This window comes from Chiloscyllium plagiosum, unplaced genomic scaffold, assembly GCF_037043375.1.
Source record: "Chiloscyllium plagiosum isolate Xiang-an unplaced genomic scaffold, Cpla_swu_hap1 HiC_scaffold_50, whole genome shotgun sequence".
NCBI lineage: Eukaryota > Metazoa > Chordata > Chondrichthyes > Orectolobiformes > Hemiscylliidae > Chiloscyllium > Chiloscyllium plagiosum.
The window spans coordinates 58,790,058-58,817,557 of record NW_028270188.1 but is presented as its reverse complement, the minus strand read 5'-3'; the positions used below and the strand labels follow the sequence as shown (position 1 = coordinate 58,817,557).

Here is a 27,500-nt window from a genome sequence, read left to right as displayed (position 1 = left end):
CTCTCATCTTCAAAATATGTGCCCCCCTCCCCAGTGTTGAAATCCCCCATCATAGGGAAAAGACCATCTGCCATGTATCCTATCGATAGGCTTTTATAAACCTCTATAAGGTCACCCCTCAGCCTCCGACGCTCCAGGGAAAAATGTCCCAGCTTCTCAAACCCTCCATTCCCGGCAACATCCTGGTCAGTCTCTCCTGAACCCTCTCCAGTTTAATCACCTCCTTCCGTTAACAGGGTGACCGGAACGGGACAGAGTTCTCCAGACCAGGCCTCACCAACATCCTGTACAACCCCAACATGGCGTCCCAGTTGATAAAAGCAACAATAATTGAGTTTAGTAAGGTGTTGGATGACATCACATCTGGAACAGCTTTGGTCCCCTTATTAAAGAAGAAAAATAAGTTTATCGGAGGAAGTTCAGAGAAGGTTTGAGCTACAGGGAGAGGCTGAACAGGCTGGGGCTGTTTTCCCCGGAGCGTCAGAGGCTGAGGGGTGACCTTATCGAGGTTTAAGAAATCATGAGGGGTATGGATAGGATAAATAGGCAAGGTCCTCTCCCCCCAGGGTGGGGGAGTCCAGAACTGGAGGGGCATAGGTTTAGGGTGAGAGGGGAAACATTTAAAAGGGACCTGAGGGGCAACGTTTTCACACAGAGGGTGGTGCGTGTATGGAATGAGCTGCCAGAGGACGTGGTGGAGGCTGGTACAATGACAGCATTTAAAAGGCATCTGGATGGGGACATGAATAGGAAGGATTGAGACGATATGGGTTGAGAGTGTGGTGCTGGAAAAGCACAGCAGGTCAGGCAGAATATTCCTGATGAAGGGCTTTTTCCCAAAATGTCGACTTTCCTGCTCCTCGGATGCTGTCTGATCTGATGTGCTTTTCCAGCACCACACTCTCGACTGATCTCCAGCATCTGCATTCCTCACTTTTGCTTAGAGGGTGCTGGCAGGTGGGACTAGATTGGGTTAGGATATCTGGGTCAGCATGGAGGAGTTGGGCTGAAGGGTCTATTTCTGTGCTGTACATCTCTATGACTCTAAATGGGGCTAGATTGGGTTAGGATATCTGGGTCAGCATGGAGGAGTTGGGCTGAAGGGTCTGTTTTTGTGCTGTACGTCTCTACGACTCTAAATGGGGCTAGATTGGGTTAGGATATCTGGGTCAGCATGGAGGAGTTGGGCTGAAGGGTCTGTTTCTGTGCTGTACATCTCTCTGACTCTAAATGGGGCTAGATTGGGTTAGGATATATGGGTCAGCATGGAGGAGTTGGGCTGAAGGGTCTGTTTCTGTGCTGTACATCTCTATGACTCTAAATGGGGCTAGATTGGGTTAGGAATACTGGGTCAGCATGGAGGAGTTGGGCTGATGGGTCTGTTTTTGTGCTGTACGTCTCTCTGACTCTAAATGGGACTAGATTGGGTTAGGATATATGGGTCAGCATGGAGGAGTTGGGCTGAAGGGTCTGTTTCTGTGCTGTACGTCTCTACGACTCTAAATGGGACTAGATTGGGTTAGGATATATGGGTCAGCATGGAGGAGTTGGGCTGAAGGGTCTGTTTCTGTGTTGTACGACTCTATGACTATAACAAGGTGATCTCTGGGTAGGGGTAAGCGTAGGTTAAACAGGTTGGAACTCAACTCCCTGGGGTTTAGGACGATGAGAGGTGATCTCGCTGAGGATCCTTGAGGGACCTGACAGGCTCAATGCTGACAGGAAGGGACCCCCTCATGGGTGGGTCTCCCGAGGGCACGCTCCCAGAGTAAAGGGGAAACAATGAGGGATTGAGATGAGGAGGAATTTCTACCCTGAGGTTTGTGAGCCTTTGGGACTCCTGGTCACAGAGACGTGTGGGAGGAGAGCCCTCGGGTACGTTTACGGCTGAGACCGGGAGAGGAAAAGGCAGGGAGACGAGGAATGTCAGAGCACCTCCGATCCCATTGGTGGAGTGGAGGTGAAGGGGCCGAATGGCCTGTTCCGGTTCCCAACCTCTTGTGAAGCGGGCAGCCTGGTGAGCTAGGCCCGAGGCCGGTTTGGCACATTAGGCCGTCCAAGAGCAGCCTGCGGGGGGGGGGGGGGGGGGGGGTTGAACGTTTTCCGGATGTGGCCAAGTACAGGTGAGCCTCGGTCGGACGGAAATCTCGGAGCTGTGCCGTAAAAACGGAGGAAGGGGGGGTGGAGAACGGGAAGGGAAGACGGGGAGCAGCGAAGGAAACAGAGATGCGGTTTCCGGTGGCCATGTTTGGTTTGGCTTTTGGGCCTGGCTCAATCTAACGGCTCTGGGGTTTTTTTTTCTTGAACCTTTCCCCATCGCAGAGCGATGTTGGTGGTGAGCGGGTACTACAGAAGCGGTGGATTACCTTCCTGAAAGCGCAGCTACTGTGTTATCTCCCTGACGACCAGTTCCCCTTCAACGTGCTCCAGGACGTCTTTGTGTCCAAGGACGGGGAGGAGCCGGTGGTTTACGGAATCTTCAGCTCCCAGTGGTAGGCCGAATGTCGAGCCTGTCTTCATTGCTGGGCGACGTGGACACGCGTGTTTCGGGTTCGATCTGCAGCGCTGGGGCGTCCGAAATTACGAACGGTGACCCCCCCTCCCCGCTGACCTGAGAGGCCAAGGGTCTGTTGTGGCATTGTCACTGTGGTCATTATTTCTCCCTCGCCCTGACCCCCACAGCGCCGATTCTGTGCCCCTAAACCCAATGAGGATGGCCCATTTCCCGTTGACGATGGCTGTTCTGGGGAGAGCAGGGGGGGACGTGAGCAGTACGTCTCCATCCCATGCCAGTGAGGGTGGTATGACCAACAGAGGTAAAGACCAATGCCCGACAGCATTCCCACCAACGTACCTCACGCCCAACGACACGCAGCACCACTCGGTAAAGAACTATATCCCATCAGATATCGTCCCATCGGCGGGCAATGTCGATCAGTCACTACTCCCAGAACCCCCACAGTGTGGGTAAAGGCCATTCAGCCCATCAAGCCCATTCACGCCACCCCTCCTGACAACGTCACACCCATCACCCACCCCACAGCCCAATCCCTGCATTTCCCATGGCTAATCTACCCGAACCTGCACATCGCAGGACACTACAGGACAGTTTATCATGGGCTATCACGGCAATACCTTTCACTGGGGATACCCATCGCTCTGTAATATCCCTCACGGTAAAAGCCCTCACTCTGTAATATCCCTCATGGTGATATCCCTCACTCTGTAATATCCCTCCATGGGGATATCCCTCACTCTGTAATATCCCTCATGGTGATATCCCTCACTCTGTAATATCCTTCATGGTGATATCCCTCACTCTGTAATATCCCTCATGGTGATATCCCTCACCCTGTAATACCCTCCATGGTGATATCCCTCACTCTGTAATATCCCTCATGGTGATTTCCCTCACTCTGTAATATCCTCCATGGTGATATCCCTCACTCTGTAAAATCCCTCATGGTGATATCCCTCACTCTGTAATATCCCTCACGGTGATATCCCTCACTCTGTAATATCCTTCATGGGGATATCCTTCACTCTGTAATACCCTCCATGGTGATATCCCTCACTCTGTAATATCCCTCATAGTGATATCCCTCACTCTGTAATCCCCTCCATGGTGATATCCCTCACTCTGTAATATCCCTCATGGTGATATCCGTCACTCTGTAATATCCTTCATGGGGATATCCCTCACTCTGTAATATCCCTCATGGTGATATCCCTCACTCTGTAATATCCCTCATGGTGATATCCCTCACTCTAAAATATCCCTCATGGTGATTTCCCTCACTCTGTAATATGCTTCATGGTGATATCCCTCACTCTGTAATACCCTCCATGGTGATATCCCTCACTCTGTAATACCCTCCTTGGGGATATACCTCACTCTGTAATATCCCTCCTTGGGGATATCCCTCACTCTGTAATATCCCTCATGGGGATATCCCTCACTCTGTAATATCCTTCGTGGGGATATCCCTCACTCTGTAATATCCCTCATGGTAATTTCCCTCACTCTCTCATATCCTTCATGGGGATATCCCTCACACTGTAATACCCTCCATGGTGATATCCCTCACTCTGTAATATCCTCCATGGGGATATCCCTCACTCTGTAATACCCTCCATGGGGATATCCCTAACTCTGTAATATCCCTCTTGGGGATATCCCTCACTCTGTGATATCCCTCATGGTGATATCCCTCACTCTGTAATATCCTTCATGGGGATATCCCTCACTCTGCAATACCCTCCATGGTGATATCCCTCACTCTGTAATATCCTTTCATGGGGATATCCCTCACTCTGTAATATCCTTCATGGCGATATCGATCGCTCTGTAATATCCCTCACGGTGATATCCCTCACTCTGTAATATCCTTCGTGGGGATATCCCTCACTCTGTAATATCCCTCATGGTGATATCCCTCACTCTGTAATATCCCTCATGGTGATATCCCTCACTCTGTAATACCCTTCATGGTGATATCCCTCACTCTGTAATATCCCTCATGGTGATATCGATCGCTCTGTAATATCCCTCACGGTGATATCCCTCACTCTGTAATATCCTTCGTGGGGATATCCCTCACTCTGTAATATCCTTCATGGTGATATCCCTCACTCTGTAATATCCCTCATGGTGATATCCCTCACTCTGTAATATCCCTCATGGTGATATCCTTCACTCTGTAATATCCTTCATGGTGATATCCCTCACTCTGTAATATCCTTCATGGCGATATCGATCGCTCTGTAGTATCCCTCACGGTGATATCCCTCACTCTGTAATATCCTTCATGGCGATATCGATCGCTCTGTAATATCCCTCACGGTGATATCCCTCACTCTGTAATATCCTTCGTGGGGATATCCCTCACTCTGTAATATCCTTCATGGGGATATCCCTCACTCTGTAATATCCTTCAGGGGGATATCCCTCACTCTGTAATATCCTTCATGGCGATATCCCTCACTCTGTAATATCCCTCATGGTGATATCGATCGCTCTGTAATATCCCTCACGGTGATATCCCTCACTCTGTAATATCCTTCGTGGGGATATCCCTCACTCTGTAATATCCTTCATGGCGATATCGATCGCTCTGTAATATCCCTCACGGTGATATCCGTCACTCTGTAATATCCTTCGTGGGGATATCCCTCACTCTGTAATATCCCTCATGGTGATATCCCTCACTCTGTAATATCCCTCATGGTGATATCCTTCACTCTGTAGTACCCTCCATGGGGATATCCCTCACTCTGTAATATCCTTCATGGGGATATCCCTCACTCTGTAATATCCTTCATGGGGATATCCCTCACTCTGTAATATCCTTCATGGTGATATCCCTCACTCTGTAATATCCTTCATGGTGATATCCCTCACTCTGTAATATCCTTCATGGCGATATCGATCGCTCTGTAATATCCCTCACGGTGATATCCCTCACTCTGTAATATCCTTCATGGCGATATCGATCGCTCTGTAATATCCCTTACGGTGATATCCCTCACTCTGTAATATCCTTCGTGGGGATATCCCTCACTCTGTAATATCCTTCGTGGGGATATCCCTCACTCTGTAATATCCTTCATGGCGATATCGATCGCTCTGTAATATCCCTCACGGTGATATCCCTCACTCTGTAATATCCTTCGTGGGGATATCCCTCACTCTGTAATATCCTTCATGGGGATATCCCTCACTCTGTAATATCCTTCATGGCGATATCGATCGCTCTGTAATATCCCTTACGGTGATATCCCTCACTCTGTAATATCCTTCGTGGGGATATCCCTCACTCTGTAATATCCTTCATGGCGATATCCCTCACTCTGTAATATCCCTCATGGTGATATCGATCGCTCTGTAATATCCCTCACGGTGATATCCCTCACTCTGTAATATCCTTCGTGGGGATATCCCTCACTCTGTAATATCCCTCATGGTGATATCCCTCACTCTGTAATATCCCTCATGGTGATATCCTTCACTCTGTAGTACCCTCCATGGGGATATCCCTCACTCTGTAATATCCTTCATGGGGATATCCCTCACTCTGTAATATCCTTCATGGTGATATCCCTCACTCTGTAATATCCTTCATGGTGATATCCCTCATTCTGTAATATCCTTCATGGTGATATCCCTCACTCTGTAATATCCTTCATGGCGATATCGATCGCTCTGTAATATCCCTCACGGTGATATCCCTCACTCTGTAATATCCTTCATGGCGATATCGATCGCTCTGTAATATCCCTTACGGTGATATCCCTCACTCTGTAATATCCTTCGTGGGGATATCCCTCACTCTGTAATATCCTTCGTGGGGATATCCCTCACTCTGTAATATCCTTCATGGCGATATCGATCGCTCTGTAATATCCCTCACGGTGATATCCCTCACTCTGTAATATCCTTCATGGCGATATCGATCGCTCTGTAATATCCCTCACGATGATATCCCTCACTCTGTAATATCCTTCGTGGGGATATCCCTCACTCTGTAATATCCTTCATGGCGATATCCCTCACTCTGTAATATCCTTCATAGGGATATCCCTCACTCTGTAATATCCTTCATGGCGATATCCCTCACTCTGTAATATCCCTCATGGTGATATCGATCGCTCTGTAAATCCCTCACGGTGATATCCCTCACTCTGTAATATCCTTCGTGGGGATATCCCTCACTCTGTAATATCCTTCATGGCGATATCGATCGCTCTGTAATATCCCTCACGGTGATATCCCTCACTCTGTAATATCCTTCGTGGGGATATCCCTCACTCTGTAATATCCCTCATGGTGATATCCCTCACTCTGTAATATCCCTCATGGTGATATCCTTCACTCTGTAATACCCTCCATGGGGATATCCCTCACTCTGTAATATCCTTCATGGGGATATCCCTCACTCTGTAATATCCTTCATGGTGATATCCCTCACTCTGTAATATCCTTCATGGCGATATCCCTCACTCTGTAATATCCTTCATGGTGATATCCCTCACTCTGTAATATCCTTCATGGCGATATCGATCGCTCGGTAATATCCCTTACGGTGATATCCCTCACTCTGTAATATCCCTCATGGTGATATCCGTCACTCTGTAATATCCTTCATGGTGATATCCCTCACTCTGTAATATCCTTCGTGGGGATATCCCTCACTCTGTAATATCCTTCATGGCGATATCGATCGCTCTGTAATATCCCTCACGGTGATATCCCTCACTCTGTAATATCCTTCGTGGGGATATCCCTCACTCTGTAATATCCTTCATGGGGATATCCCTCACTCTGTAATATCCTTCAGGGGGATATCCCTCACTCTGTAATATCCTTCATGGCGATATCCCTCACTCTGTAATATCCCTCATGGTGATATCGATCGCTCTGTAATATCCCTCACGGTGATATCCCTCACTCTGTAATATCCTTCGTGGGGATATCCCTCACTCTGTAATATCCTTCATGGCGATATCGATCGCTCTGTAATATCCCTCACGGTGATATCCGTCACTCTGTAATATCCTTCGTGGGGATATCCCTCACTCTGTAATATCCCTCATGGTGATATCCCTCACTCTGTAATATCCCTCATGGTGATATCCTTCACTCTGTAGTACCCTCCATGGGGATATCCCTCACTCTGTAATATCCTTCATGGGGATATCCCTCACTCTGTAATATCCTTCATGGGGATATCCCTCACTCTGTAATATCCTTCATGGTGATATCCCTCACTCTGTAATATCCTTCATGGCGATATCGATCGCTCTGTAATATCCCTCACGGTGATATCCCTCACTCTGTACTATCCTTCATGGCGATATCGATCGCTCTGTAATATCCCTTACGGTGATATCCCTCACTCTGTAATATCCTTCGTGGGGATATCCCTCACTCTGTAATATCCTTCGTGGGGATATCCCTCACTCTGTAATATCCTTCATGGCGATATCGATCGCTCTGTAATATCCCTCACGGTGATATCCCTCACTCTGTAATATCCTTCGTGGGGATATCCCTCACTCTGTAATATCCTTCATGGGGATATCCCTCACTCTGTAATATCCTTCATGGCGATATCGATCGCTCTGTAATATCCCTTACGGTGATATCCCTCACTCTGTAATATCCTTCGTGGGGATATCCCTCACTCTGTAATATCCTTCATGGCGATATCCCTCACTCTGTAATATCCCTCATGGTGATATCGATCGCTCTGTAATATCCCTCACGGTGATATCCCTCACTCTGTAATATCCTTCGTGGGGATATCCCTCACTCTGTAATATCCCTCATGGTGATATCCCTCACTCTGTAATATCCCTCATGGTGATATCCTTCACTCTGTAGTACCCTCCATGGGGATATCCCTCACTCTGTAATATCCTTCATGGGGATATCCCTCACTCTGTAATATCCTTCATGGTGATATCCCTCACTCTGTAATATCCTTCATGGTGATATCCCTCATTCTGTAATATCCTTCATGGTGATATCCCTCACTCTGTAATATCCTTCATGGCGATATCGATCGCTCTGTAATATCCCTCACGGTGATATCCCTCACTCTGTAATATCCTTCATGGCGATATCGATCGCTCTGTAATATCCCTTACGGTGATATCCCTCACTCTGTAATATCCTTCGTGGGGATATCCCTCACTCTGTAATATCCTTCGTGGGGATATCCCTCACTCTGTAATATCCTTCATGGCGATATCGATCGCTCTGTAATATCCCTCACGGTGATATCCCTCACTCTGTAATATCCTTCATGGCGATATCGATCGCTCTGTAATATCCCTCACGATGATATCCCTCACTCTGTAATATCCTTCGTGGGGATATCCCTCACTCTGTAATATCCTTCATGGGGATATCCCTCACTCTGTAATATCCTTCATAGGGATATCCCTCACTCTGTAATATCCTTCATGGCGATATCCCTCACTCTGTAATATCCCTCATGGTGATATCGATCGCTCTGTAAATCCCTCACGGTGATATCCCTCACTCTGTAATATCCTTCGTGGGGATATCCCTCACTCTGTAATATCCTTCATGGTGATATCCCTCATTCTGTAATATCCTTCATGGTGATATCCCTCACTCTGTAATATCCTTCATGGCGATATCGATCGCTCTGTAATATCCCTCACGGTGATATCCCTCACTCTGTAATATCCTTCATGGCGATATCGATCGCTCTGTAATATCCCTTACGGTGATATCCCTCACTCTGTAATATCCTTCGTGGGGATATCCCTCACTCTGTAATATCCTTCGTGGGGATATCCCTCACTCTGTAATATCCTTCATGGCGATATCGATCGCTCTGTAATATCCCTCACGGTGATATCCCTCACTCTGTAATATCCTTCATGGCGATATCGATCGCTCTGTAATATCCCTCACGATGATATCCCTCACTCTGTAATATCCTTCGTGGGGATATCCCTCACTCTGTAATGTCCTTCATGGGGATATCCCTCACTCTGTAATATCCTTCATAGGGATATCCCTCACTCTGTAATATCCTTCATGGCGATATCCCTCACTCTGTAATATCCCTCATGGTGATATCGATCGCTCTGTAAATCCCTCACGGTGATATCCCTCACTCTGTAATATCCTTCGTGGGGATATCCCTCACTCTGTAATATCCTTCATGGCGATATCGATCGCTCTGTAATATCCCTCACGGTGATATCCCTCACTCTGTAATATCCTTCGTGGGGATATCCCTCACTCTGTAATATCCCTCATGGTGATATCCCTCACTCTGTAATATCCCTCATGGTGATATCCTTCACTCTGTAATACCCTCCATGGGGATATCCCTCACTCTGTAATATCCTTCATGGGGATATCCCTCACTCTGTAATATCCTTCATGGTGATATCCCTCACTCTGTAATATCCTTCATGGCGATATCCCTCACTCTGTAATATCCTTCATGGTGATATCCCTCACTCTGTAATATCCTTCATGGCGATATCGATCGCTCTGTAATATCCCTTACGGTGATATCCCTCACTCTGTAATATCCCTCATGGTGATATCCGTCACTCTGTAATATCCTTCATGGTGATATCCCTCACTCTGTAATATCCTTCGTGGGGATATCCCTCACTCTGTAATATCCTTCATGGCGATATCGATCGCTCTGTAATATCCCTCACGGTGATATCCCTCACTCTGTAATATCCTTCGTGGGGATATCCCTCACTCAGTAATATCCTTCATGGGGATATCCCTCACTCTGTAATATCCTTCAGGGGGATATCCCTCACTCTGTAATATCCATCATGGCGATATCCCTCACTCTGTAATATCCCTCATGGTGATATCGATCGCTCTGTAATATCCCTCATGGTGATATCCCTCACTCTGTAATATCCTTCGTGGGGATATCCCTCACTCTGTAATATCCTTCATGGCGATATCGATCGCTCTGTAATATCCCTCACGGTGATATCCGTCACTCTGTAATATCCTTCGTGGGGATATCCCTCACTCTGTAATATCCCTCATGGTGATATCCCTCACTCTGTAATATCCCTCATGGTGATATCCTTCACTCTGTAGTACCCTCCATGGGGATATCCCTCATTCTGTAATATCCTTCATGGGGATATCCCTCACTCTGTAATATCCTTCATGGGGATATCCCTCACTCTGTAATATCCTTCATGGTGATATCCCTCACTCTGTAATATCCTTCATGGTGATATCCCTCACTCTGTAATATCCTTCATGGCGATATCGATCGCTCTGTAATATCCCTCACGGTGATATCCCTCACTCTGTAATATCCTTCATGGCGATATCGATCGCTCTGTAATATCCCTTACGGTGATATCCCTCACTCTGTAATATCCTTCGTGGGGATATCCCTCACTCTGTAATATCCTTCGTGGGGATATCCCTCACTCTGTAATATCCTTCATGGCGATATCGATCGCTCTGTAATATCCCTCACGGTGATATCCCTCACTCTGTAATATCCTTCGTGGGGATATCCCTCACTCTGTAATATCCTTCATGGGGATATCCCTCACTCTGTCATATCCTTCATGGCGATATCGATCGCTCTGTAATATCCCTTACGGTGATATCCCTCACTCTGTAATATCCTTCGTGGGGATATCCCTCACTCTGTAATATCCTTCATGGCGATATCCCTCACTCTGTAATATCCCTCATGGTGATATCGATCGCTCTGTAATATCCCTCACGGTGATATCCCTCACTCTGTAATATCCTTCGTGGGGATATCCCTCACTCTGTAATATCCTTCATGGCGATATCGATCGCTCTGTAATATCCCTCACGGTGATATCCGTCACTCTGTAATATCCTTCGTGGGGATATCCCTCACTCTGTAATATCCCTCATGGTGATATCCCTCACTCTGTAATATCCCTCATGGTGATATCCTTCACTCTGTAGTACCCTCCATGGGGATATCCCTCACTCTGTAATATCCTTCATGGGGATATCCCTCACTCTGTAATATCCTTCATGGGGATATCCCTCACTCTGTAATATCCTTCATGGTGATATCCCTCATTCTGTAATATCCTTCATGGTGATATCCCTCACTCTGTAATATCCTTCATGGCGATATCGATCGCTCTGTAATATCCCTCACGGTGATATCCCTCACTCTGTAATATCCTTCATGGCGATATCGATCGCTCTGTAATATCCCTTACGGTGATATCCCTCACTCTGTAATATCCTTCGTGGGGATATCCCTCACTCTGTAATATCCTTCATGGGGATATCCCTCACTCTGTAATATCCTTCATGGCGATATCGATCGCTCTGTAATATCCCTCACGGTGATATCCCTCACTCTGTAATATCCTTCATGGCGATATCGATCGCTCTGTAATATCCCTCACGATGATATCCCTCACTCTGTAATATCCTTCGTGGGGATATCCCTCACTCTGTAATATCCTTCATGGGGATATCCCTCACTCTGTAATATCCTTCATAGGGATATCCCTCACTCTGTAATATCCTTCATGGCGATATCCCTCACTCTGTAATATCCCTCATGGTGATATCGATCGCTCTGTAAATCCCTCACGGTGATATCCCTCACTCTGTAATATCCTTCGTGGGGATATCCCTCACTCTGTAATATCCTTCATGGCGATATCGATCGCTCTGTAATATCCCTCACGGTGATATCCCTCACTCTGTAATATCCTTCGTGGGGATATCCCTCACTCTGTAATATCCCTCATGGTGATATCCCTCACTCTGTAATATCCCTCATGGTGATATCCTTCACTCTGTAATACCCTCCATGGGGATATCCCTCACTCTGTAATATCCTTCATGGGGATATCCCTCACTCTGTAATATCCTTCATGGTGATATCCCTCACTCTGTAATATCCTTCATGGCGATATCCCTCACTCTGTAATATCCTTCATGGCGATATCCCTCACTCTGTAATATCCCTCATGGTGATATCGATCGCTCTGTAATATCCCTTACGGTGATATCCCTCACTCTGTAATATCCCTCATGGTGATATCCGTCACTCTGTAATATCCTTCATGGTGATATCCCTCACTCTGTAATATCCCTCACGGTGATATCCCTCACTCTGTAATATCCTTCATGGTGATATCCGTCACTCTGTAATATCCTTCATGGCGATATCGATCGCTCTGTAATATCCCTCACGGTGATATCCCTCACTCTGTAATATCCTTCGTGGGGATATCCCTCACTCTGTAATATCCTTCATGGGGATATCCCTCACTCTGTAATATCCTTCATGGGGATATCCCTCACTCTGTAATATCCTTTGTGGGGATATCCCTCACTCTGTAATATCCTTCGTGGGGATATCCCTCACTCTGTAATATCCTTCATGGCGATATCGATCGCTCTGTAATATCCCTCACGGTGATGTCCCTCACTCTGTAATATCCTTCATGGCGATATCGATCGCTCTGTAATATCCCTCACGGTGATATCCCTCACTCTGTAATATCCTTCGTGGGGATATCCCTCACTCTGTAATATCCTTCATGGGGATATCCCTCACTCTGTCATATCCTTCATGGCGATATCGATCGCTCTGTAATATCCTTCACGGTGATATCCCTCACTCTGTAATATCCTTCGTGGGGATATCCCTCACTCTGTAATATCCTTCATGGCGATATCCCTCACTCTGTAATATCCCTCATGGTGATATCGATCGCTCTGTAATATCCCTCACGGTGATATCCCTCACTCTGTAATATCCTTCGTGGGGATATCCCTCACTCTGTAATATCCTTCATGGCGATATCGATCGCTCTGTAATATCCCTCACGGTGATATCCGTCACTCTGTAATATCCTTCGTGGGGATATCCCTCACTCTGTAATATCCCTCATGGTGATATCCCTCACTCTGTAATATCCCTCATGGTGATATCCTTCACTCTGTAGTACCCTCCATGGGGATATCCCTCACTCTGTAATATCCTTCATGGGGATATCCCTCACTCTGTAATATCCTTCATGGGGATATCCCTCACTCTGTAATATCCTTCATGGTGATATCCCTCATTCTGTAATATCCTTCATGGTGATATCCCTCACTCTGTAATATCCTTCATGGCGATATCGATCGCTCTGTAATATCCCTCACGGTGATATCCCTCACTCTGTAATATCCTTCATGGCGATATCGATCGCTCTGTAATATCCCTTACGGTGATATCCCTCACTCTGTAATATCCTTCGTGGGGATATCCCTCACTCTGTAATATCCTTCATGGGGATATCCCTCACTCTGTAATATCCTTCATGGCGATATCGATCGCTCTGTAATATCCCTCACGGTGATATCCCTCACTCTGTAATATCCTTCATGGCGATATCGATCGCTCTGTAATATCCCTCACGATGATATCCCTCACTCTGTAATATCCTTCGTGGGGATATCCCTCACTCTGTAATATCCTTCATGGGGATATCCCTCACTCTGTAATATCCTTCATAGGGATATCCCTCACTCTGTAATATCCTTCATGGCGATATCCCTCACTCTGTAATATCCCTCATGGTGATATCGATCGCTCTGTAAATCCCTCACGGTGATATCCCTCACTCTGTAATATCCTTCGTGGGGATATCCCTCACTCTGTAATATCCTTCATGGCGATATCGATCGCTCTGTAATATCCCTCACGGTGATATCCCTCACTCTGTAATATCCTTCGTGGGGATATCCCTCACTCTGTAATATCCCTCATGGTGATATCCCTCACTCTGTAATATCCCTCATGGTGATATCCTTCACTCTGTAATACCCTCCATGGGGATATCCCTCACTCTGTAATATCCTTCATGGGGATATCCCTCACTCTGTAATATCCTTCATGGTGATATCCCTCACTCTGTAATATCCTTCATGGCGATATCCCTCACTCTGTAATATCCTTCATGGCGATATCCCTCACTCTGTAATATCCCTCATGGTGATATCGATCGCTCTGTAATATCCCTTACGGTGATATCCCTCACTCTGTAATATCCCTCATGGTGATATCCGTCACTCTGTAATATCCTTCATGGTGATATCCCTCACTCTGTAATATCCCTCACGGTGATATCCCTCACTCTGTAATATCCTTCATGGTGATATCCGTCACTCTGTAATATCCTTCATGGCGATATCGATCGCTCTGTAATATCCCTCACGGTGATATCCCTCACTCTGTAATATCCTTCGTGGGGATATCCCTCACTCTGTAATATCCTTCATGGGGATATCCCTCACTCTGTAATATCCTTCATGGGGATATCCCTCACTCTGTAATATCCTTTGTGGGGATATCCCTCACTCTGTAATATCCTTCGTGGGGATATCCCTCACTCTGTAATATCCTTCATGGCGATATCGATCGCTCTGTAATATCCCTCACGGTGATGTCCCTCACTCTGTAATATCCTTCATGGCGATATCGATCGCTCTGTAATATCCCTCACGGTGATATCCCTCACTCTGTAATATCCTTCATGGCGATATCGATCGCTCTGTAATATCCCTCACGGTGATATCCCTCACTCTGTAATATCCTTCATGGCGATATCGATCGCTCTGTAATATCCTTCATGGGGATATCCCTCACTCTGTAATATCCTTCATGGCGATATCAATCGCTCTGTAATATCCCTCACGGTGATATCCCTCACTCTGTAATATCCTTCATGGGGATATCCCTCACTCTGTAATATCCTTCATGGCGATATCAATCGATCTGTAATATCCCTCACGGTGATATCCCTCACTCTGTAATATCCTTCATGGCGATATCGATCGCTCTGTAATATCCCTCACGGTGATATCCATCCCTGTGCAGTGTGGGTGAATACACATCACTGAGTCATATCTGCTGCTCAATATTCCCCAGTCTTTAATACGACCTCACCTCCCCATATTATCCAACAGCTCCCCCACCTGAATAGATTGGCTCCCCACACTCTGCCAGCAACCTCCTCAAGATTGCACCCAGTGCCTCGTACCGAGGCGTGGGTATTTCTTCAGAAGGCGGACCGACTTGAGGAGGGCGTTGAGTGTGGAGAATGCGCGGGTGAATAATGTTAGAGTGGAGGGCAAGCTCTGACTCCATTTATCCCGTGCGTCTGAATCACCCCTCCCCCGGAATCCGAATGTACGGCTGAGGTATCCTATAGCTGACAAGGCTTCAGGCCCCCTCCCGCCTGGCGCCCAGCAGTAACGCTGTGTGTCCTTGCTCGGTAGGTCCCAGGGCAGCTCTGAAACCTCAGCTGTATGTGCCTTCTCCTTTCGAGACATCCAGGCCGTTTTCAACGGTTCGTACAAGATGCTGAACCGGGAGACGCAGAGCTGGTCCGTGTATACCCATGATGGGCAGGAGACAAGGCCGGGAGCAGTGAGTCACACACCCTCTTCCGTTCCATCTGAAACTCTGCGGAAGGAAGCCAGCGACATTTGGAATTGTGGGAGGTCTTGGTGTTTTTGCCATTGGGTTTTCCTTTGAAAGAGTTTGAGTGACACACATGGTACCAAACCAGGACACACTCATATCCGCCTGCACATGGACAGTTTTGGGTGGGTTGGCCATGGGAAATTGTCCCATAGTGCCCAGGGATGTGCAGGTTAGGGTGGATTGGCCACGGGAAATTGTCCCATAGTGCCCAGGGATGTGCAGGTTAGGGTGGGTTGGCCGTGGGAAATTGTCCCATAGTGCCCAGGGATGTGCAGGTTAGGGTGGATTGGCCATGGCAAATTGTCCCATAGTGCCCAGGGATGTGCAGGTTAGGGTGGATTGGCCGTGGGAAATTGTCCCATAGTGTCCAGGGATGTGCAGGTTAGGGTGGGTTGGCCATGGGAAATTGTCCCATAGTGTCCAGGGATGTGCAGGTTAGGGTGGGTTGGCCGTGGGGAAATTGTCCCATAGTGCCCAGGGATGTGCAGGTTAGGGTGGATTGGCCATGGGGAATTGTCTCATAGTGCCCAGGGATGTGCAGGTTAGGGTGGATTGGCCATGGGAAATTGTCCCATAGTGCCCAGGGATGTGCAGGTTAGGGTGGATTGGCCATGGGAAATTGTCCCATAGTGCCCAGGGATGTGCAGGTTAGGGTGGGTTGGCCGTGGGAAATTGTCTCATAGTGCCCAGGGATGTGCAGGTTAGGGTGGATTGGCCATGGGAAATTGTCCCATAGTGCCCAGGGATGTACAGGTTAGGATGGGTTGGCCGTGGGAAATTGTCCCATAGTGCCCAGGGATGTGCAGGTTAGGGTGGGTTGGCCATGGGAAAATGTCCCATAGTGCCCAGGGATGTGCAGGTTAGGGTGGATTGGCCACGGGAAATTGTCCCATAGTGCCCAGGGATGTGCAGGTTAGGGTGGGTTGGCTGTGGGAAATTGTCCCATAGTGCCCCAGGGATGTGCAGGTTAGGGTGGATTGGCCATGGCAAATTGTCCCATAGTGCCCAGGGATGTGCAGGTTAGGGTGGATTGGCCGTGGGAAATTGTCCCATAGTGTCCAGGGATGTGCAGGTTAGGGTGGGTTGGCCATGGGAAATTGTCCCATAGTGTCCAGGGATGTGCAGGTTAGGGTGGGTTGGCCGTGGGGAAATTGTCCCATAGTGCCCAGGGATGTGCAGGTTAGGGTGGATTGGCCGTGGGAAATTGTCCCATAGTGCCCAGGGATGTGCAGGTTAGGGTGGATTGGCCATGGGAAATTGTCCCGTAGTGCCCAGGGATGTACAGGTTAGGGTGGATTGGCCGTGGGGAAATGAATGTGGTGCTGGCAGAAATCAGGGAGCAGTGGAAATGACAGTTTGTGCATCAGCCCTTCATCAGGAATGTGTGGCAATGCTGAGGCTTTAAGAGATATATTTTGTTGTGGCGTTTTGTTTAAGCGAGTTTTTGTGGCTCTGTTTTAAAGCAAACAGATTTGAACAGTAGCTGCAGCCTGGCTGGGTGGGGTCCAACTCCCAGAGAACCAGGACTTTCAGCTCTCACTATCAGCAGCTGTTGCTAAGATCTGAGCAGACAATCTCTCTCTTTGCTAGTCTCCCCCTCTCGGAATTATCTCTCTCTCCATGACAGCTAAAACTTGGCGGTTGCGGGGTTTGGTTGTGGGAAAGTGGGGAGGAGGGGATGTCATGCTGTAAGAATTGAATGTGAGACAATCTGCTTTTTCTGAATTTGCCTTTCAGCAGAGGGCTGTGTCTGCGGGATGTTCCCGTTTTGGACCCAGCTGACTGGGAGTAGTTAATAATCTGTTAGGTTTCCCCACAGGGTTACGTTCGATGCCTGCTTTCCTTGGCTGTATTTGAACTCGCGAGGTTGAATAAGGCGCGCGTTTTTCCTCCAATCTGATCATTCCCCCGATCGAATTGCGTCTGGAATGCCTTTAACATGAGTGAGGGGTGGGGTGAAGGCTAAACGCGGAGTAGGGGCGGAGGGATCTGGTCTGGTCCTCAGAGATGGGAGTGTGCGGGATTGTCCAGCCCCTCCCAGTTTTGTCATCGTCGGAGTTTCTTCCTGAGTCCTCTCCTCACGCGTGTCTGTCCTTCCCGCAGTGCAACATGCATCCATCCATGGATTTCACTCTGAACCGAGTCAAAGACCTGCTCCTGATGGAGGGTGTGGTCCGTCCCATCAACCAGGGCCCCCTGTTGGTGAGGGTCAGGCAGCGTTACACAAAGATAGCAGTGGATACTGTGCTGTCAATCAACTCAGTCAGATACAAGGTGCTGTTTCTCATCACAGGTACGGACACTACCCTGAGAGAGCACGGGGTTAGGGACAGGGGATAGCTCCCTCTACACTGCCCCGCAATCCCAGGTCACGGACAGCACGGGGTTAGGGACAGGGGATAGCTCCCTCTACACTGCCCCGCAATCCCAGGTCACGGACAGCACGGGGTTAGGGACAGGGGATAGCTCCCTCTACACTGCCCCCCCCCCCATCCCAGGACAGGGACAGCACGGGGTTAGGGACAGGGGATAGCTCCCTCTACACTGCCCCCCATCCCAGGACAGGGACAGCACGGGGTTAGGGACAGGGGATAACTCCCTCTACACTGCCCCCCATCCCAGGACAGGGACAGCACGGGGTTAGGGACAGGGGATAGCTCCCTCTACACTGCCCCCCCCCATCCCAGGACAGGGACAGCACGGGGTTAGGGACAGGGGATAGCTCCCTCTACACTGCCCCCCATCCCAGGACAGGGACAGCACGGGGTTAGGGACAGGGGATAGCTCCCTCTACACTGCCCCCCCATCCCAGGACAGGGACAGCACGGGGTTAGGGACAGGGGATAGCTCCCTCTACACTGCCCCCCCATCCCAGGACAGGGACAGCACGGGGTTAGGGACAGGGGATAGCTCCCTCTACACTGCCCCCCCATCCCAGGACAGGGACAGCACGGGGTTAGGGACAGGGGATAGCTCCCTCTACATTGCCCCCCCATCCCAGGACAGGGACAGCACGGGGTTAGGGACAGGAGATAACTCCCTCTACACTGCCCCTCCATCCCAGGACAGGGACAGCACGGGGTTAGGGACAGGGGATAGCTCCCTCTACACTGCCCCCCCCATCCCAGGTCACGGACAGCACAGGGTTAGGGACAGGGGATAGCTCCCTCTACACTGCCCCCCCATCCCAGGACAGGGACAGCACGGGGTTAGGGACAGGGGATAGCTCCCTCTACACTGCCCCTCCATCCCAGGACAGGGACAGCACGGATTTAGGGACAGGGGGTAGCTCCCTCTACATTGCCCCCCCATCCCAGGACAGGGACAGCACGGATTTAGGGACAGGGGATAGATCCCTCTACATTGCCCCCCCATCCCAGGACAGGGACAGCACGGGGTTAGGGACAGGGGATAGCTCCCTCTACACTGCCCCCCCATCCCAGGACAGGGACAGCACAGGGTTAGGGACAGGGGATAGCTCCCTCTACACTGCCCCTCCATCCCAGGACAGGGACAGCACGGGGTTAGGGACAGGGGATAGATCCCTCTACATTGCCCCCCCATCCCAGGACAGGGACAGCACGGGGTTAGGGACAGGGGATAGCTCCCTCTACACTGTCCCTCCATCCCAGGACAGGGACAGCACGGGGTTAGATACAGAGTAAAGCTCCCTCTACACTGCCCCTCCCCATCCCAGGACAGGGACAGCACGGGGTTAGGGACAGGGGATAGCTCTCTCTACACTGTCCCCCCCATCAAACACTCCCAGGACAGGGACAGCACGGAGTTAGATACAGAGTAAAGCTCCCTCTACACTGTCCCCCCATCAAACACTCCCAGGACAGGGACAGCACTGGGTTAGATACAGAGTAAAGCTCCCTCTACACTGTCCCCCCATCAAACACTCCCAGGGACAGGGACAGCACGGGGTTAGATACAGAGTAAAGCTCCCATGACACTGTCCCCCCATCAAACACTCCTAGGGACAGGGACAGCACGGGGTTAGATACAGAGTAAAGCTCCCTTGACACTGTCCCCCCGTCAAACACTCCCAGGACAGGGACAGCACGGGGTTAGATACAGAGTAAAGCTCCCTCTACACTGTCCCCCATCAAACACTCCCAGGACAGGGACAGCACAGGGTTAGATACAGAGTAAAGCTCCCTCGACACTGTCCCCCCATCAAACACTCCCAGGACAGGGACAGCACGGGGTTAGATACAGAGTAAAGCTCCCTCTACACTGTCCCCCGTCAAACACTCCCAGGACAAGGTGGATAGATATTGTGGGGGAGGTTTGAGGTGTAGTCTTTGGGGATGGGCTGTGTGGGAATGGTATGTAGGAGGGCAGATCTGTGTCGGGATGTGTGGGGGCTGTGTGGGGGGTTGTGGGGCTGTGTGGGGGCTATGTGGGGGTGTGTGGGTGTGTGGGGGTGTGTGTGGGGGTGTGTGGGTGTGTGGGGGGGTGTGGGGGTGTGTGGGGGTGTGGGGGGGGTGTGTGGGAGTGTGGGGGTGTGTGGGTGTGTGGGGGTGTGGGGGAGTGGGGCTGTGTGGGGCTGTGTGGGGGGGTGTGGGGGTGTGTGGGGGTGTGTGGGTGTGTGGGGGGTGTGGGGGTGTGGGGCTGTGTGGGGCTGTGTGGGGGTGTGCGGGGGTGTGTGGGGGCCTGTGGGGGGTGTGGGGCTGTGTGGGGGTGTGTGGGGTGTGTGGGGGTGTGGGGGTGTGTGGGGGTGTGTGGGGGTGTGTGCGGGTGTGTGGGGGTGTGTGGGGGAGTGGGGGTGTGGGGATTGTGTGGGGCTGTGTGGGGGTGTGGGGGTATGGGGGTGTGTGGGGCTGTGTGCGGCTGTGTGTGGGTGTGTGGGGGTGTGTGGGGGGTGTGGGGCTGTGTGGGGGTGTGTGGGGGTGTGGGGGGGGTGTGGGGCTGTGTGGGGGTGTGGGGGGTGTGTGGGGTGTGTGGGGGAGTGGGGCTGTGTGGGGCTGTGTGGGGGTGTGTGGGGGGTGTGGGGGAGTGGGGCTGTGTGGGGCTGTGTGGGGGTGTGTGGGGGTGTGGGGGTGTGTGGGGGGTGTGGGGGTGTGTGGGGGTGTGTGGGGGTTTGGGGCTGTGTGGGGGTGTGGGGGTGTGTGGGGTGTATGGGGGAGTGGGGCTGTGTGGGGCTGTGTGGAGGTGTGTGGGGGTGTGTGGGGGTGTGTGGGGGGTGTGGGGGAGTGGGGCTGTGTGGGGCTGTGTGGGGGTGTGTGGGGGTGTGTGGGGGTGTGGGGGTGTGTGGGGGGTGTGGGGGGTGTGGGGCTGTGTGGGGGTGTGGTGGTGTGGGGATGTGTGGGGAGTGTGGGGTTATGTGGGGCTGTGTGAGGGGTGTGGGGGGTGTGGGGCTGTGTGGGGGTGTGGTGGTGTGGGGGGTGTGGTGGTGTGTGTGGGTGTGTGTGGGGGTGTGGGGGTGTGTGGGGGAGTGTGGGGGTATATGGGGGTGTGGGGGTGTGTGGGGGTGTGGGGGTGTGTGGGGGTGTGTGGGTGTGTGGGGGTGTGGGGGTGTGTGGGGGTGTGTGGGGGTGTGTGAGGGTGTGGGGGGGTGTGGGGGTGTGTGTGGGGGAGTGGGAGTGTGGGGGTGTGTGGGGGTGTGGGGGTGTGGGGCTGTGTGGGGGTGTGTGGGGGAGTGGGGGTGTGTGGGGGGGTGTGGGGGGTGTGGGGGTGTGTGGGGGTGTGTGGGGGTGTGTGGGGGTGTGTGGGTGTGGGGGTGTGTGAGGTATGTGGCGGTGTGGGGGTGAGGGGGTGTGTGGGGGTGTGTGGGGGTGTGTGGGGGTGTGGGGGTGTGTGGGGGGTGTGGGGCAGTGTGGGGATGTGTGGGGGTGTGTGGGTGTGTGGGGGTGTGTGGGGGTGTGGGGGTGTGGGGGTGTGTGGGGTGTGTGGGGGTGTGGGTGTGTGGGGGTGTGTGGGGGAGTGGGGGTGTGGGGGGGTGTGTGGGGGTGTGTGGGGGGTGTGGGGCTGTGTGCGGGTGTGTGTGGGTGTCTGGGGGTGTGGGGGTGTGTGGGGGGGTGTGAGGGAGTGGGGGTGTGGAGGTGTGGGGCTGTGTGTGGGGGTGTGGGGGAGTGGGGCTGTGTGTGGGGGTGTGTGGGGGGGTGTGGGGGTGTGGGGCTGTGTGCGGGTGTGTGTGGGGGTGTGGGTGTGTGGGGGTGTGTGGGGGAGTGGGGCTGTGTGGGTGTGTGTGGGGGTGTGAGGGTGTGTGGGGGAGTGGGGCTGTGTGGGGGAGTGGGGCTGTGTGGGGGGGTGTGTGGGGGTGTGAGCGTGTGTGGGGGAGTGGGGGCTGTGTGGGGTGTGTGGGGGGTGTGGGGGAGTGGGGGATGTGTGGGGGGGTGTGGGGGTGTGGGGGGTGTGGGGGTGTGGGGTGTGTGGGGGTGTGTGGGGCTTGTGAGGGTGTGTGGGAGTGTGGGGTGTGTGGGTGTGTGGGGGTGTGTGGGGCTGTGTGAGGGTGTGTGGGGGGGTGGGGGGTGTGGGGGGGTGGGGTGTGTGGGTGTGTGGGGGTGTGTGGGTGTGTGGGGGTGTGTGGGGGTGTGGGGGTGTGTGGGGCTGTGTGAGGGTGTGTGGGGGGGTGGGGTGTGTGGGTGTGTGGGGGTGTGTGGGTGTGTGGGGGTGTGTGGGGGTGTGGGGGTGTGTGGGGGTGTGTGGGGGAGTGGGGCTGTGTGGGGGAGTGGGGGTGTGTGGGGCTGTGTGAGGGTGTGTGGGGGAGTGGGGGTGTGTGGGGGGGTGTGAGGCTGTGTGGGGGTGTGTGGGTGTGTGTGTGGGTGTGGGGGTGTGTGGGTGTGTGGGGCTGTGTGGGTGTGTGTAGGGGGGTGTGGGGGTGTGTGAGGGTGTGTGGGGGTGTGTGGGGGTGTGGGGGTGTGTGGGGGTGTGTGGGGGAGTGGGGCTGTGTGGGTGTGTGTAGGGGGGTGTGGGGGGGTGTGAGGGTGTGTGGGGGTGTGTGGGGGTGTGGGGGTGTGTGGGGGTGTGTGGGGGAGTGGGGGTGTGTGGGGCTGTGTGAGGGTGTGTGGGGGAGTGGGGGTGTGTGGGGGGGTGTGAGGCTGTGTGGGGGTGTGTGGGTGTGTGTGGGTGTGGGGGTGTGTGGGTGTGTGGGGCTGTGTGGGTGTGTGTAGGGGGGTGTGGGGGTGTGTGAGGGTGTGTGGGGGTGTGTGGGGGTGTGTGGGGGGTGTTGGGGTGTGTGGGTGTGTGGGGAGGTGTGGGTGTGTGGGTGCTGTGTGGGCGTGTGGGTGTGTGGGGGTGTGTGGGGGTGTGGGGCTGTGTGTGGTTGTGTGGGGGTGTGGGGGGAGTGGGGGTGTGGGGGAGTGGGGCTGTGTGGGGCTGTGTGGGGGTGTGGGGGGGAGTGGCGGTGTGGGGGAGTGGGGCTGTGTGGGGGTGTGTGGGGGAGTGGCGGTGTGGGGGAGTGGGGCTGTGTGGGGGGTGTGTGGGGCTGTGTGGGGGAGTGGCGGTGTGGGGGAGTGGGGCTGTGTGGGGCTGTGTGGGGGTGTGGGGGGGAGTGGCGGTGTGGGGGAGTGGGGCTGTGTGGGGCTGTGTGGGGGTGTGTGGGGGAGTGGCGGTGTGGGGGAGTGGGGCTGTGTGGGGGTGTGGGGCGGTGTGGGGGAGTGGCGGTGTGGGGGAGTGGGGCTGTGTGGGGCTGTGTGGGGGTGTGTGGAGCTGTGTGGGGGTGTGTGGGGGAGTGGGGCTGTGTGGGGCTGTGTGGGGGTGTGTGGGGGAGTGGGGCTGTGTGGGGGAGTGGCGGTGTGGGGGAGTGGGGCTGTGTGGGGGTGTGGGGCGGTGTGGGGGAGTGGGGCTGTGTGGGGCTGTGTAGGGCTGTGTGGGGGAGTGGCGGTGTGGGGGAGTGGGGCTGTGTGGGGTGTGGGGCGGTGTGGGGGAGTGGCGGTGTGGGGGAGTGGGGCTGTGTGGGGCTGTGTGGGGCTGTGTGGGGGAGTGGCGGTGTGGGGGAGTGGGGCTGTGTGGGGCTGTGTGGGGTGTGTGGGGGTGTGTGGGGGAGTGGGGCTGTGTGGGGCTGTGTGGGGGTGTGTGGAGCTGTGTGGGGGTGTGTGGGGGAGTGGGGCTGTGTGGAGCTGTGTGGGGGTGTGTGGGGGAGTGGGGCTGTGTGGGGCTGTGTGGGGGTGTGTGGAGCTGTGTGGGGGTGTGTGGGGGAGTGGGGCTGTGTGGGGCTGTGTGGGGGTGTGTGGGGGAGTGGGGGAGTGGGGCTGTGTGGGGCTGTGTGGGGTGTGTGGGGGAGTGGCGGTGTGGGGGAGTGGGGCTGTGTGGGGTGTGTGGGGGTGTGTGGGGGAGTGGGATTGTGTGGGGCTGTGTGGGGGTGTGTGGAGCTGTGTGGGGCTGTGTGGGGGTGTGTGGAGCTGTGTGGGGGTGTGTGGGGGAGTGGGGCTGTGTGGGGCTGTGTGGGGGTGTGTGGAGCTGTGTGGGGGTGTGTGGGGGAGTGGCGGTGTGGGGGAGTCGGGCTGTGTGGGGCTGTGTGGGGGTGTGGGGGCTCGGTGGGGATACCTGGAGTGAATGTGAAGTGACTGAGTAAACCCCAAGCCTCAGGAAGATACTGCCTCTGTGTTTCTCCAGCCTCAGGCTTCCTGCACAAAGCCATTCAGATCGACACTCAGCCTCACATTATTGAGGAACTGCAGCTCTTCCCTGGCCCAGAGTCTGTCCACAGTGTCCTGCTCTCATCCAAAAAGGTCAGCTTCATCACTTAACACCCTCACTGCCTCTCCCAGCTCTCCCTGTCCCTCCCTCTCCCAGCTCTCCCTGTCCCTCCCTCTCCCAGCTCTCCCTGTCCCTCCCTCTCCCAGCTCTCCCTCTCTCTCCCTCTCCCAGCTCTCCCTGTCCCTGTGTCTCCCAGCTCTCCCTGTCCCTCCCTCTCCCAGCTCTCCCTGTCCCTCCCTCTCCCAGCTCTCCCTGTCTCTCCCTCTCCCAGCTCTCCCTGTCCCTGTGTCTCCCAGCTGTCCCTGTGTCTCCCAGCTCTCCCTGTCCCTGTGTCTCACAGCTCTCCCTGTCCCTCCCTCTCCCAGCTCTCCCTGTCCCTGTGTCTCCCAGCTCTCCCTGTCCCTCCCTCTCCCAGCTCTCCCTGTCCCTCCCTCTCCCAGCTCTCCCTGTCCCTGTGTCTCCCAGCTCTCCCTCTCTCTCCCTCTCCCAGCTCTCCTCTCCCTCCCTCCCTCTCCCAGCTCTCCCTGTCCCTCCCTCTCCCAGCTCTCCCTGTCTCTCCCTCTCCCAGCTCTCCCTGTCCCTGTGTCTCCCAGCTGTCCCTGTGTCTCCCAGCTCTCCCTGTCCCTGTGTCTCCCAACTCTCCCTGTCCCTCCCTCTCCCAGCTCTCCCTGTCCCTCCCTCTCCCAGCTCTCCCTGTCCCTGTGTCTCCCAGCTCTCCCTGTCCCTCCCTCTCCCAGCTCTCCCTGTCCCTCCCTCTCCCAGCTCTCCCTGTCCCTCCCTCTCCCAGCTCTCCCTGTCCCTCCCTCTCCCAGCTCTCCCTCTCCCTCCCTCTCCCAGCTCCCCTCTCCCTCCCTCTCCCAGCTCTCCCTGTCCCTCCCTCTCCCAGCTCTCCCTGTCCCTGTGTCTCCCAGCTCTCCCTGTCCCTGTGTCTCCCAGCTCTCCCTCTCCCTCCCTCTCCCAGCTCTCCCTGTCCCTCCCTCTCCCAGCTCTCCCTGTCCCTCCCTCTCCCAGCTCTCCCTGTCCCTCCCTCTCCCAGCTCTCCCTCTCCCTCCCTCTCCCAGCTCCCCCTCTCCCTCCCTCTCCCAGCTCTCCCTCTCCCTCCCTCTCCCAGCTCTCCCTGTCCCTGTGTCTCCCAGCTCTCCCTCTCCCTCCCTCTCCCAGCTCTCCCTCTCCCTCCCTCTCCCAGCTCTCCCTGTCCCTCCCTCTCCCAGCTCTCCCTGTCCCTGTGTCTCCCAGCTCTCCCTGTCCCTGTGTCTCCCAGCTCTCCCTGTCCCTCCCTCTCCCAGCTCTCCCTGTCTCTCCCTCTCCCAGCTCTCCCTCTCCCTGTGTCTCCCAACTCTCCCTGTCCCTGTGTCTCCCAGCTCTCCCTGTCCCTCCCTCTCCCAACTCTCCCTGTCTCTCCCTCTCCAGCTCTCCCTCTCCCTCCCTCTCCCAGCTCTCCCTCTCCCTCCCTCTCCCAGCTCTCCCTCTCCCTGTGTCTCCCAACTCTCCCTGTCCCTGTGTCTCCCAGCTCTCCCTGTCCCTCCCTCTCCCAGCTCTCCCTGTCTCTCCCTCTCCCAGCTCTCCCTCTCCCTCCCTCTCCCAGCTCTCCCTGTCCCTCCCTCTCCCAGCTGTCCCTGTCCCTCCCTCTCCCAGCTCTCCCTCTCCCTCCCTCTCCCAGCTCTCCCTCTCCCTCCCTCTCCCAGCTCTCCGTCCCTCCCTCTCCCAGCTCTCCCTGTCCCTCCCTCTCCCAGCTCTCCCTCTCCCTCCCTCTCCCAGCTCTCCCTCTCTCTCCCTCTCCAGCTCTCCCTGTCCCTCCCTCTCCCAGCTCTCCCTCTCCCTCCCTCTCCCAGCTCTCCCTCTCCCTCCCTCTCCCAGCTCTCCGTCCCTCCCTCTCCCAGCTCTCCCTGACCCTCCCTCTCCAAGCTCTCCCTCTCTCTCCCTCTCCCAGCTCTCCCTGTCCCTGTGTCTCCCAGCTCTCCCTGTCCCTCCCTCTCCCAGCTCTCCCTCTCCCTCCCTGTCCCAGCTCTCCCTCTCCCTCCCTCTCCCAGCTCTCTGTCCCTCCCTCTCCCAGCTCTCCCTGACCCTCCCTCTCCAAGCTCTCCCTGTCCCTCCCTCTCCCAGCTCTCCCTGTCCCTCCCTCTCCCAGTTCTCCCTGTCCCTCCCTCTCCCAGCTCTCCCTGTCCCTCCCTCTCCCAGCTCTTCCTCTCTCTCCCTCTCCCAGCTCTCCCTGTCCCTCCCTCTCCAAGCTCTCCCTGTCCCTCCCTCTCCCAGCTGTCCCTGACCCTCCCTCTCCAAGCTCTCCCTGTCCCTCCCTCTCCCAGTTCTCCCTGTCCCTCCCTCTCCCAGCTCTCCCTGTCCCTCCCTCTCCCAGCTCTTCCTCTCTCTCCCTCTCCCAGCTCTCCCTGTCCCTCCCTCTCCCAGCTCTCCCTGTCCCTCCCTCTCCCAGCTCTCCCTGTCCCTCCCTCTCCCAGCTCTCCCTCTCCCTCCCTCTCCCAGCTCTCCCTGTCCCTCCCTCTCCCAGCTCTCCCTCTCCCTCCCTCTCCCAGCTCTCCCTCTCCCTCCCTCTCCCAGCTCTCCCTCTCCCTCCCTCTCCCAGCTCTCCCTCTCCCTCCCTCTCCCAGCTCTCCCTGTCTCTCCCTCTCCCAGCTCTCCCTGTCTCTCCCTCTCCCAGCTCTCCCTCTCCCTCCCTCTCCCAGCTCTCCCTGTCCCTCCCTCTCCCAGCTCTCCCTGTCCCTCCCTCTCCCAGCTCTCCCTATCCCTCCCTCTCCCAGCTCTCCCTCTCTCTCCCTCTCCCAGCTCTCCCTGTCCCTCCCTCTCCCAGCTCTCCCTCTCCCTCCCTCT

At 53.9% G+C, this 27,500-nt stretch overlaps 1 protein-coding gene across 3 annotated transcripts in view; it reads left to right on the top strand.

Moving 5' to 3' along the window:
* The window catches only part of LOC122545832 (semaphorin-4B-like), a 171,533-nt gene that overhangs the window by 110,520 nt on the left and 33,513 nt on the right, over positions 1 to 27,500 (top strand). For all 3 annotated transcript variants that reach the window (XM_087984982.1, XM_087984983.1, XM_087984981.1), the window contains 4 exons: positions 2,323 to 2,492; positions 15,821 to 15,971; positions 18,132 to 18,321; positions 24,594 to 24,709. In XM_087984982.1, coding sequence (XP_087841108.1) covers positions 2,323 to 2,492; positions 15,821 to 15,971; positions 18,132 to 18,321; positions 24,594 to 24,709 — 627 coding nt within the window. The remainder of the gene's footprint in view (positions 1 to 2,322; positions 2,493 to 15,820; positions 15,972 to 18,131; positions 18,322 to 24,593; positions 24,710 to 27,500) is intronic.